This window comes from Piliocolobus tephrosceles, chromosome 4, assembly GCF_002776525.5.
Source record: "Piliocolobus tephrosceles isolate RC106 chromosome 4, ASM277652v3, whole genome shotgun sequence".
Taxonomy (NCBI): domain Eukaryota; kingdom Metazoa; phylum Chordata; class Mammalia; order Primates; family Cercopithecidae; genus Piliocolobus; species Piliocolobus tephrosceles.
The window spans coordinates 136,645,335-136,657,932 of NC_045437.1; the positions used below are offsets into that span (position 1 = coordinate 136,645,335).

Genomic DNA, 12,598 nt, shown 5'->3' on the forward strand with positions numbered 1-12,598 from the left:
GGGCCTGGGACCAGAAAATAGGAATCTTTTCAAGGCCTTGTTTGTATTCTTCATCTCTCATGGGCTTTATTGTCTTTCTTGTTTCTTTTTGTTGATCTGTCTGTCTTTTTCTTGAAGCAGACTGACTTTCGCTGTTTATTTTCCTCAGCTCCAGCTTTATATTGAATTCTGGCATCAGTTATTTCCACTTCTGAATTCCTAGGTAAAATAATTAGGTCAGTCTAAATTTGGGTCATGTGTCCATGGACTGCTTATGGCTAGGAGACAAGTTACATTGTATAAACATGGCTGCAAAGGACTAGGTATGTGAATTGAAGGCACTGTTCTTAGTAATGTCTGCATCAGTTAAACTATTTTAGCTGCAAGTAACAGAATGTGTGAATGAAAGTCAGTGTATTTTTCTTCCTCAAGGACTCTAGAAGTAGGCTGTTCCAGAGTTAGTTTAGTGGCTCAATGATGTCAAGGTTTTGGGCTGGCTTCTCTACAGTATTCTCTGTTGATTTCTGTATAGTTTCTTTATGGTTGCCTGATAATACTGCAACTCCAAGTGCAGTGTTCTAAAACAACCATGCTCAAAGTCAAGAATGAAGTAGATGGGAAGTGTCATTTCTCCTCATGCATCCGTCTTTCTTTAAAGGGGGGAAATGTTTTCCAGCAGTCCCAAGCATGTTTCTTCTCCAATGCCATTGCCTGGAACAGGATCTCATGTTCTTGATATAGCAGCAAGAGGTGCTGAGAGAGTGAGTTGTGGGCATTATCAGAAACCTCAAGATCAGGATATGGGTTTAGCAGGCAAGGAAAAAGGGGGTTAGAAGTGGCTTTGAATATGTTAACAACAGCATCTTCATGACACTGAAAGATACCTACCTCAGAGGGCCATGTTTTAAGAAGGACTTTGAAAAACTGGGTGAATCCTGAAAAGAGTGAGCTAGATAGTGTAAATCAGAAAGTATCTGAGACAGGTCTCAATCAAGTTAGAGGTTTATTTTGCTAAGTTTGAGGATACACCTGGGAAAAAGGAACACAAACCACAGAAACAATCTATCTTCCATACTTTTTTTGAAGAGGGTCTGGAGACTTCAATATTTAAAGGAGAAAGAGTGGGCTGTAGGGGAAAGAGGAAGAAAAGAAAGGGGAGGGTAGGTAAGAGGGGCAAGTGGTTGCCTTCTTTTGAATCTTTGGTCAGTGTTCACTGAATCCACATTTTATGTGTAAAAGGAAAGAGCAGAGGTAGAGTAAATTATGTATGTGTCTTATGCTCAGTAAATTGGCAGTTTACATGAGATAAAGTAAACGTTCAGTAGCTACCTGTGGAAACATCTGGCCTTCTGTCTGGCCTTTCTGCTTAGGAACAAAAGGAAAGGCAGTTTTTTTGTGTAACTGAGCTTTCAGCTTAACTTTATCTTTTGGCATAGTAAATTTGGGGTCCTGAGATTTTATTTTCTTTCACAATAGTGAAATGTCTAGAATTAAAGTCTTATGAGAGAAAGTCTTATAAGAGATACTGAATCTGGTAATCTGGAGAAGGGAGATTGGGAGAATATACTGGTCTTTTTCTGAAGAATAGCATGGAGAAGAGGATTAGGTTTATTACTCATAGTTTATTGGGAGAGAACTAGTAACTAGTACTACTCAGTGGAAGTTGTATGGAGTTAAGTTTTAGTTTAATAAAGAGTTTAACAGGGAGAACTTTTCAAAATTACAATGGACTGCCTTTTGATACTAAACCCCCTCTATCTTCTGAAGTTCCTGAGGAAGGGGGTTAATTCCTCTGCCAAGGATATGTCTTATAGTCAACATGTATCTTTTCAGAATTTTGAGATAAGTGTAGGCCACTGATGGAAGTCATTGATCATCTGGTAGGGATTTTATTGTCTTCCTTTTAAGGGTGCTATCTTCTGCTTTTCTTTTGTCAGCGGGCAGTTAAGGTATTTGCAACTTAAATTGATGCTTTTAAGGCTTTTTTTTTTTTTTTTTTTTTTTTTTGTGACAGAGTCTCACTCTGTTGCCCAGGCTGTAGTGCAGTGGTACCATCTCAGCTCACTGCAACCTCTGCCTCCTGGGTTCAAGCTCTTCTCCTGCCTTAGCCTCCCAAGTGGCTGGGATTGCAAGCATGCGCCACCATGCCCGGCTAATTTTAGTATTTTTAGTAGAAGTGAGGTTTTGCCATGTTGGCCAGGCTGGTCTCAAACTCCTGACCTCAAGTGATTCTCCTGCCTCGGCCTCCCAAAGTACTGGGATTACAGGTGTGAGCTGCCATGCCTGGCCAAGGCTTTTTGTAAAGCTTGTTTAGGGTGAATCTAGAGTGGCCTTTACTCCAACTAAGTACTATTTATCTTTACTGCTAAGGCTTGACTCTTCTGAAGTCTCTACCTTAATTCCCAGGTGTTTAATAAAGTCTCTGCTTTGGTGGTTGGAAGTCAGATGTTTCTCAGCATGATCTCTGAGCATTGCTTAGCTTGTAGCTCTGTGGTGGTTCTTTGTACAGACTTGTGGAGTCTCCCAGTGCCTGAGCTGTGCAGTATTTAAGCAAAGACACCTAAAGGTGTCTTTGGGCATGCCTATGCGGATTCTTAGAACTCTTTAGCTATGTAGCTTCCTTCTCTGTGGTTTTCTGACCTGCAAATTCCGATTGCTTCAGCATTCCCAGATTCCAGTCTCCGTTTCTTCCACTTATACTGGTTGCCATGCCCTACTTGGGTTTCTCCTCCCTCTGTCATGGCCTGGAAAGCTCCTCTATACAGAAAGCCAAGCCAATTGTAAGGTTTACTTTTTTTTTTCTTGTGTGAACCAAAGTCTTGTACTGCCTATTGTCCTATGTCTGAAGACAGTTGCTTCTTATATGTTGTCCAGTTTTTCAGTTGTTGTGGCAGGAGGGCATATCTAATACCAGTTAATCTATTATGGCTGGAAGTGGAAGTCCTGTCTATAATATTTAATAATACTTAAATTATTTGGTATAATGGTTGTTTTCCTATGTGAAATTTTTAAAGTTAATAGATTTTTTTTTGAAATATACCCATCTTTGTAATGTATGTCTGTTTTATTTCTACTAATCATAATTTTCTAGGACAAAATTTAAAATAGACTGGATTTTTAAAAATCAGGTTTATTGAGTTATAATTTACACACAGTAAAATTTATTCTTTTTAGATGTACAGTTTTACATGTTTTGACCAGTATATATACTTCTGTTTATACTGTGTAATCATAGTACACTGTGATTATGCCGATATAGAAAACATTCTTTATAGAATGATCAATACAGATATATAGAATGTTTCCTATATCTGTATTGATAATTGAGACATAAGAATATTTTTATTACCCCAAAAAAGTTCTCTCATGCCCTTTTGTAGTCACTCTGTTCCACTTACTGTCAGTTCTTAGCAATTACTGATCTGTTTTCTGACCTTATAGTTTGACTTTGTCCCGAAGATTATATAATTGGAATCGTACAACACGTAGTCTGTTGTATATATCAGCTGTTTGTTTACAAAACAGGATTTTATTTTTTTATTTTTTATTTTTTTTATTTTTTTATTTTTATTTTTTTTTATTATACTTTAAGTTCTAGGGTACATGTGCATAACGTGCAGGTTTGTTACATATGTATACTTGTGCCATGTTGGTGTGCTGCACCCATCAACTCATCAGCACCCATCAATTCATCATTTATATCAGGTATAACTCCCCAATGCAATCCCTCCCCCCTCCCCCCTCCCCCCTCCCCATGATAGGTCCCAGTGTGTGATGTTCCCCTTCCCGAGTCCAAGTGAACTCATTGTTCAGTTCCCACCTATGAGTGAGAACATGCGGTGTTTGGTTTTCTCTTCTTGTGATAGTTTGCTGAGAATGATGGTTTCCAGCTGCATCCATGTCCCTACAAAGGACACAAACTCATCCTTTTTTATGGCTGCATAGTATTCCATGGTGTATATGTGCCACATTTTCTTAATCCAGTCTGTCACTGATGGACATTTGGGTTGATTCCAAGTCTTTGCTATTGTGAATAGTGCCGCAATAAACATAGTGTGCATGTGTCTTTGTAGTAGAATAATTTATAATCCTTTGGGTATATACCCAGTAGTGGGATGGCTGGGTCATATGGTACATCTAGTTCTAGATCCTTGAGGAATTGCCATACTGTTTTCCATAATGGTTGAACTAGTTTACAATCCCACCAACAGTGTAAAAGTGTTCCTATTTCTCCACATCCTCTCCAACACCAAAACAGGATTTTATTTTTGAAATGAAATGAAAATGAAAACTGCCTATCTTAGCTTTCATTTTAAAATAAGCAAATGGTTTAAAATGATAGAAAGGGCTAAAGCCTTGTGTGTAGTAAGCAGGGTCTAGTTTTTAAAAATTCACATAGATGCTAATAAAGCATAAGAGTTAAGGGACCTGTGCTTCGTGTTTACACATCCCCTCCCTCTTGTAGGAGAGACAAATGCCAAAGAGAATGAAAACTTCTCCCCGGTGGCTGGGGCATTTGGTGTATTCTCAACTATCTCTACTGCTGTTCAGAGCACAGTAAGTAAAAAAGTGCAAGGTGGCCTGTTCCTTTCCATAATTATAATGAATTTGCATATCTTTCTCTCTCTTTTCTTTGAACATACATGTGGACTGATTACTTTTAAAGGAGTCCAGGCCACTGAAGACCAGTCACTTTAATCTTACGGGCGGAGTGAATGCTACTTGAAAACTTTCAGTAAAGCAATAAGGATGAAAGTAGGAAATAAAGGAGTATCAATAAGGGAGTAGGAGTTACAGAGAGGCAATATATGTATTATGAATTCTTAATTTGGTGGCCCTAAAAAAATGTCTGTTTTACAAAAATACTTTTCTCATAGTTGCATCTTTTAGGCAAAGGGGAAATGTGATCTTTATGACAGATATTTGCGAAACTATATATGATTAAAAACATTTGTGAAAGGATTGTCTAGAAAGCTACATATCTTTGCTACATGAGGATAGATAGCTAGTATTTTTTTAAATTTTAACGTTTTATTGAAATATACATACAGAAGAATGAAACAATGTGTTGTTTGAATTTTCAGTGTGAAACACCCAGAGTAAGAAACAGTATTACCGTACGGCAGATCCCCCCACCATCTTGTGTCCTCTCCCAGTTTCCTGTGTCTTCCCCTCTCCTGCACCCAGATAACCATAATCCTGACTTCTACCATCATAGGTTAATTTTGCCTGCATTTCAGCTTTACATAAGTGGAATCACATATAGTAGCTAACTTCTTTCACACAGCATTGTTTGTATAATGTATCTATGATGGAGTTTATGTGGAAGATTTGATTTTCTTTGTTGTATTTCATTGTGAAGCTTTGTCACGTTTTATTTATTCATTTCATAGTTGGTGAGCCTTGGGGTAGTTTTCAGTTTGTAGCTATTACAAACAGCTGTTATGAACTTTTTTGTACATGTCTTCTGATGAACCTCTGTACTTATTTCTATTAGGATGTAACCGTGAGTGGAACTGCTGGGTCATGCAGCTGTAGTAGATGTTGGCAAACAGTTTTCCAACGTGGTTATACCTATTTACATTCCCACAAGCAGTGTGCGATTGTTTTATTTGCCTTACATTCTTGCCAATGCTTGGTATTGTTAGCCACTATTTTTATATAATAATAAAAATATGCATACAATTATGTTTTCTTAATGTTGTTGTAATGAGGTTTCATGTATTTTCTAGGGAAAGAGTGTTATCAGTGGGGGTTTGGATGCCTTAGAATTCATTGGAAAAAAGACAATGGATGTGATAGCTGAAGGGGATCCTGGATTTAAAAGAACCAAGGGTCTGATGAACCGAAATGCTACACTATCTCAGGTACTGATTATCTTTACCTATTTACTTCCTGTTTCTGTTTTGATCTGTATTTTTGCCTTTGTTTACTTGAAACCTTGTTAGTGTTTTCTTTTCAAGAATTTTCAATAATATTTTTATTAAGGCGTTTTTTGTGGGGGGGTCAGGGATTGGTGAGAGCTCTACTGTTTACAGAAATACCCAGCTGTTTTTTCCTCCTCTTTCCTTTCTACATTATCTTCCCATCAGTGCAGTACAAAATGCTAAACCTTGTCAGGGTTTTTTTTTTTTTTTTAATGTTTAAATCACTTTCAGAGAAACACTTGGTTCCTTGGGTGTTATTTGCACTTTCTAGGATCAAATTATGTGACCAGGCATGGTGGCTCACGGCTGTAATCCCAGCACTTTGGGAGGCCGAGTGGATCAGTTGAGGTCAGGAGTTCAAGATCAACCTGACCAACATAATGAAACCCCGTCTCTTCTAAAAATACAAAACTTAGCTGGGCATGGTGGCGTAGGCCTATAATCCCAACTACTCGGGAGGCTGAAACACGAGAATAGCTTAAACTCGGGAGGCAGAGGTTGCAGTGAGCAGAGACGTGCCACTGCACTCCAGCCTGGGTGACAGAGTGAAATGCCGTCTCAAATTATGTGTGATCATCTTTCTTTCTGTAGCTCCTGAGTCTACCAGATTTGAATTGCAATGCCAAGAATGAAAGGGCAATCCTCTGTACTGTAATATGTCTAAGCTTTGCTTCCTTCAATTCTCAGAACTCACCCTTGAGCTCTCATTGTTTGCTACAGTGTAATGCCTCCATTTCTTTTTAGGTTTTACGAGAGGCGAAGGAGAAAGAAGAGATATGGAACTCCAATGAGGTTACTATGGAAACAGACAAGAAAACTCATTATGGGTTACTCTTTGATGAATTTCAAGGCCTTTCACATCTAGAAGCTCTGGAGATGCTTTCCCGAGAAAGTGAAATAAAGGTAATTCCAAGCCAAACTCTCAACTGGAGAAAGTCTTCAAGTAAAAGAATGCTGCGTAGTTTCTTTTCTCTTTGTATATTTGGAAGATGAAATGTATTTTTGATAGCGGCTTGAGATGCCTTGGAAATACTACCACAAAATAAATTTAAAAACTGATGTTTGACTGAACTAATTGCTAGAAATAGAATTAGTCAAGTATTATTTCTTTAAATTTAGACAAAAAAGGCAGATTAACAAAGAGGTCTTAATAGGACATTTGTTGTTTTTTCTTTGCTTTGGTTTCTGTTTTGTTTTGTTTTTAGTTTTTTTGACCTAGGCTGCCAAGAAACCTGTTGACTTGAGCTGCCAATTTGTACAGTTACCTGTTAGCTTTTAATTGATTTAAGATTATCTCATTTTTCTGTGATTTCTAAGCCGTTGTTAAACACTGATAATTTCCAGAAATTTCTGGCTGGTATTACTTTTAGAAGTACAGCGTCTCCCTACCTTTCTGTCATAACCAGCCTCTTGTGTTAAGGTTCTTAAGGAATAACTTGTGCTGACTGGTGAGCTCGTAATTTTGACTTCAATATGATCTATATATAGTCTCTTCCCTATCTGTGAATGTTTTTCTTTTCTTTCATACTCCTATAACATTTTATTCTTATATCCATTCAGGTGAAATCTATCCTTAATTCTCTGAGTGGAGAAGAATTAGAAACTCTAAAAGTTGAATTAGAGCAACTCAAAGAAGCATTTTCTCTAGCAGAATTTTGTGAAGAAGAGGAAGAAGAGAAAAAAGGTGATATTGAAATTTAGTATCTGAGTGGAGAGGATGCAGTGTGTTTGAATGCAGTGCATTGCCCTTGAAATTATTTACTCTCTTATTACATTGGCTTGATTTTACTTTTTCAGTGAAAATTTAATGCAGATTCTCTGTGTAAAATTCTCTGCAGCCTTGCACCTGACTACGCATTGATGGAGGCAGTTGGCCTTATGCCCATGTCTCCCTACCTCCTTCCAACCAAACTCTTTGTGACTTCTCAAGGTCTAATCTTGCAACTCATGTCTTTGCCTGTTTTTGCAGTTAGAAAGCTGTTCTCTTCAGATTGTTGCCTCAGTTTGACTGGTCATTCATGTGAGCTTTTATATTCCTAGGTACTTTACCTCTGCCTCTCTGACTCTCGTAACCCCTGATTCTGTCTTGAATTGAGGCATGCAGGGTGGCAGTTATCCATAATGTGCATGATAGTTTGTCTTTTTTTATTTTGAAAACCCTTATACCATATTTTAATATCTTCATTTCTCAGAAAATGTAAATGTAAATACTATGTGTATTAGCAAAATTATCAGGAAATGAGATGGGTCAGGAAATGAGATGACTGACATAAAGCATAATTGCCAGGCAACTGAATGTTAAGTTCTAAGGGTTGTTTTATTAACATTTTAGCAGGAAATGTTTCTAAGATATACACTAACTGATCTTTTTTTAAAAAGTGGAATCTAACGAATACAGTTTTGCCTTTTCTTGATGAAATAATCAGTTATAAACTTTAAAAGTGAATGGAAAAATTCTCTTAGGTTTCATTAAGACGTAGAGACAATCACCCATGTAGTAGGTTAAATCAATGATGAACAAAGTGTGGTCTGTAGACCCTTGAATTCCCAAAACCCTTTCAGGGCGTCTGTGAGTTAAAACTCTGCATCATGATACTAAGATGTTGTCTACTTAGGAATTTTTAAAAAATTATTATGGTTTTTTTTTTTTTTTTTCTGCTTTGGCATTTGTGCTGATGGTGAATAACAATCATGCATAAAATTGCTGGTGCCATAACATGGATCAAGATGTTAGCAAAGTCTACTAGTGTCATTGCATTTTTATTGCCATGCATTGGCAGTTAAAAAAAAGTGCCAGTTTTATTTAATCTTGTCCTTGATGAAGCAGTAAACATTATTAATTTTATTAAATCTTGACCTTTAAGTATGCATCTTACAAATATTCTATGTGATGCCTACTGAAGTATGATGTTTGTCTCAGGAAAAGCACTTATATTATTTGAGTTGTGAGCTGAACTACATGCTTTTTTCATGGAATACCATTTTTACTTGAAAGGATAACAGTCACAGAGACTATTCAGAATAGGATAATTGGTACACATTTTCCTGAAAATGAATGAAGTGAGCCTTTTCTTCAAGGAAAGCAACTCATTTATTTGTGACTCATGATAAAAATGTACGTGTCATGATAAAAATGTATGTGAAGATTGAAACTTTATAAAACATATTTGCTGCTGTGGTGAGCTTGACAGCTTCCCAGTGCTTATAGACTCTTCTGATGAAATTTGTGGTGATCATATTTGTTAAAATATGATCACTTTTTTATATTTTACAAGGAGATGTATTGGCATTTGGAAAACCTGCATAACTCAGAGAACCAGTATTTTCTAAATGTCAAATCACCATGGGTAAAAGACCTAATGGATTTTAATTTAGTGTACAAAATTTTATGATATGGTTTCAGGTATATTGCAATATAGTTCATTGCAACTAATTTTTAAGAAACGACCACTTGTTAGTTTTGGTGTGGTATTAAAGAATATTAATAATTATTTGAAAAGGCTATTAAAATACTTCTTCCCTTTCCAACTATGTATCTTTGTAAGTTGAATTTTCTTCATATACTTAAAGCAACATAATAGACTGAGTATAAAAGTAGATAAGAGAATTTAGCTATCATCTGTTAAGCTAGATATTAAAGAGATTCAACCATGGTATTAAATGATGGCACTATTCTCACTGAAATTTTTCTTTTTTGAAAAATACAGTTTTTTTAAAATAAAAAGTATGTTATTTATGTTAATAACTAGTGTGGGTTTACTGTTTTGAATGAATTAATGAACACTTTGTTTTAGTTTTGTAAAATATTTATAACTTTTTATATGTATATGTATAAAACTTACACTAAAAAAGCTCTTTAATGTTCTCAGAAAGTTTTACAAGTACAACAAGGTCCTGAGACCAACATGTTTGAGAATTAGCAGATTAAATAACCCAAACTGCAATGCTTTTTAAAAATGTCTCTGATTGCTTTTTAGAATTGTACGTCTTTATTTCTTTCTGTTCATTTATCTGTTCATCTTTTACTTCACTGTTAGTGAGCTGGCTTCTGATATCCCATGAATCTCATTTGGTTTTCTATTTCTAATCTGTGGGTGAGAAACAAGGTAACTAGTTTTATTCAAGATGTCTGTTAAAAGCAAAGAGCTCTGAGTGAGGGTCTTAGAGGTTTTCCCGTGACAGGAAACATAAAGTTAAGTGTGTGGATTCTCTACAAACAGGGACTTTTTTTTCTTTTTCTTTTAAAATCACTTAAGGAGAAGAAATATACATTTATATCATTTATAATTACATAGTTATCTTTACCAGTGCTGTTTGTCTTTTGTTGTTTTTTTTCAATGTTTTTATTTCCATAGGTTATCAGGGAACAGGTGGCGTTTGGTTACATGAGTAAGTTCTTTAGAGGTGATTTGTGAGAATTTGGTGCACCCATCACCCGAGCAGTATACACTGCACCCAATTTGTGCACCTGAGCAGTATACACCATACTCCCTTCCCATCCTTTCCCCCCGCGAGTCCCCAAAGCCCACTGTGTCATTCTTAAGCCTTTGCATCCTCATAGTTTAGCTCCTACTTATTAATGAGAACATACGGTGTTTGGTTTTCCATTCCTGAGTTACTTCAATTAGAATAATAGCCTTCAGTCTCATCCAGGTCACTGCTAATGTGTTAATTCATTCCTTTTTATGGCTGAATAGTATTCTATTTCATATATATATATATGTATACGTATGTCACAGTTTCTTTATCTACTCATTGATTGATGGACATTTGAATTGGTTCCACATTTTTGCAAGTGTGAATTGTGCTGCTGTAAACATGTGTGTGCAAGTATCTTTTTCTTTTATTTTTTCCTTTATTATTTTACTTTTAAGTTCTAGGGTACATGTGCACAACGTGCAGGCCTGTAACGTATGTATACATGCGCCATGTTGGTTTGATGCACCCATCAACTCGTCATTTACATTAGGCACTTCTCCCAACGCTATCCCTCCCCCATTCCCCGACTCCCTGACAGGCCCCAGTGTGTGATGTTCCCCACCCTATGTCCAAGCATTCTCATTGTTCAGTTCCCACCTATGAGTGAGAACACGTGGTGTTTGGTTTTCTGTCCTTGCGATAGTTTTCTCAGAATGATGGTTTCCAGCTTCATCCATATCGCTACAAAGGACATGAACTCATCCTTTTTTATGACTGCATAGTATTCCATGGTGTTTATGTGCCACATTTTCTTAATCCAGTCTATCATTGATGGACATTTGGGTTGGTTCCAAGTCTTTGCTATTGTGAATAGTGCCACAATAAACATAATGTGTGCATTTGTCCTTATAGCAGCATGATTTAGAAACCTTTGGGTATATACCCAGTAATGGGATCACTGGATCAAATGGTATTTCTAGTTCTAGATCCTTGAGGAATCACCACACTGTCTTCCACAATGATTGAACTAGTTTACACTCCCACCAACATTGTAAAAGCATTCCTATTTCTCCACATCCTCTCCAGCATCTGTTGTTTCCTGACTTTTTAATGATCACCATTCTAACTGGTGTGCAGTTTGCATTTCTCTGATGACAAGTGATGATGAGTGTTTTTTCATGTGTCCGTTGGCTCCATAAATGTCGTCTTTTGAGAAGTGTCTGTTCATATCGTTTGCCCACTTTTTGATGGGGTTGTTTGATTTTGTCTTGTAAATTTGTTTTAAGTTCTTTGTAAATTTTGGATATTAGCCCTTTGTCAGATGGGTAGATTGCAAAAATGTTCTCCCATTCTGTAGGTTGCCTGTTCACTCCGATGGTAGTTTCTTTTGCTGTGCAGAAGCTCTTTAGTTTAATTAGATCCCATTTGTCAATTTTGGCTTTTGTTGCCATTGCTTTTGGTGTTTTAGTCATGAAGTCCTTGCCTGTGCCTAGGTCCTGAATGGTATTGCCTAGGTTTTCTTCTAGGGTTTTTATGGGTTTAGGTCTAATGTTTAAATCTTTAATCCATCTTGAATTAATTTTTGTGTAAGGCATAAGGAAGGGATCCAGTTTCAGCTTTCTACATATGGCTAGCCAGTTTTCCCTGCACCATTTATTAAATAGGGAATCCTTTCCCCATTTCTTGTTTTTGTCACGTTTGTCAAAGATCAGATGCTTGTAGATGTGTGGTGTTATTTCTGAGGCCTCTGTTCTGTTCCATTGGTCTGTATTTCTGTTTTGGTACCAGTACCGTGCTGTTTTGGTTACTGTAGACTTGTATAGTATACAAATACTGTGCTATATATACTATACTATACTATACTATACTATACTATATATATATAGTATAGTTTGAAGTCAGGTAGCGTGATGCCTCCAACTTTGTTCTTTTTGCTTAGGATTGTCTTGGCAATGTGGGCTCTTTTTTGGTTTCGTGTGAACTTTAAAGTAGTTTTTTCCAATTCTGTGAAGAAAGTAATTGGTAGCTTAATGGGGATGGCATTGAATCTATAAATTACCTTGGGCAGTATGGCCATTTTCATGATATTGATTCTTCCTCTCTATGAGCATGGAATGTTCTTCCATTTGTTTGTGTCCTCTCTCTTTTATTTCATTGAGCAGTGGTTTGTAGTTCTCCTTGAAGAGGTCCTTCTCATCCCTTGTAAGTTGGATTCTTAGATATTTTATTCTCTTTGTAGCAATTGTGAATGGGAGTTCACTCATGATTTGGCT

At 36.7% G+C, this 12,598-nt stretch overlaps 1 protein-coding gene across 2 annotated transcripts in view; it reads left to right on the forward strand.

Annotated features, from left to right (window-relative positions):
• Nucleotides 1-12,598, forward strand: part of FAM114A2 (family with sequence similarity 114 member A2) — a 53,786-nt gene that overhangs the window by 5,703 nt on the left and 35,485 nt on the right. For both annotated transcript variants that reach the window (XM_023226924.2, XM_023226925.2), the window contains exons 6-9: nt 4,445-4,536; nt 5,712-5,846; nt 6,651-6,809; nt 7,467-7,590. In XM_023226924.2, the coding sequence (XP_023082692.1) occupies nt 4,445-4,536; nt 5,712-5,846; nt 6,651-6,809; nt 7,467-7,590 (510 nt within the window). The remainder of the gene's footprint in view (nt 1-4,444; nt 4,537-5,711; nt 5,847-6,650; nt 6,810-7,466; nt 7,591-12,598) is intronic.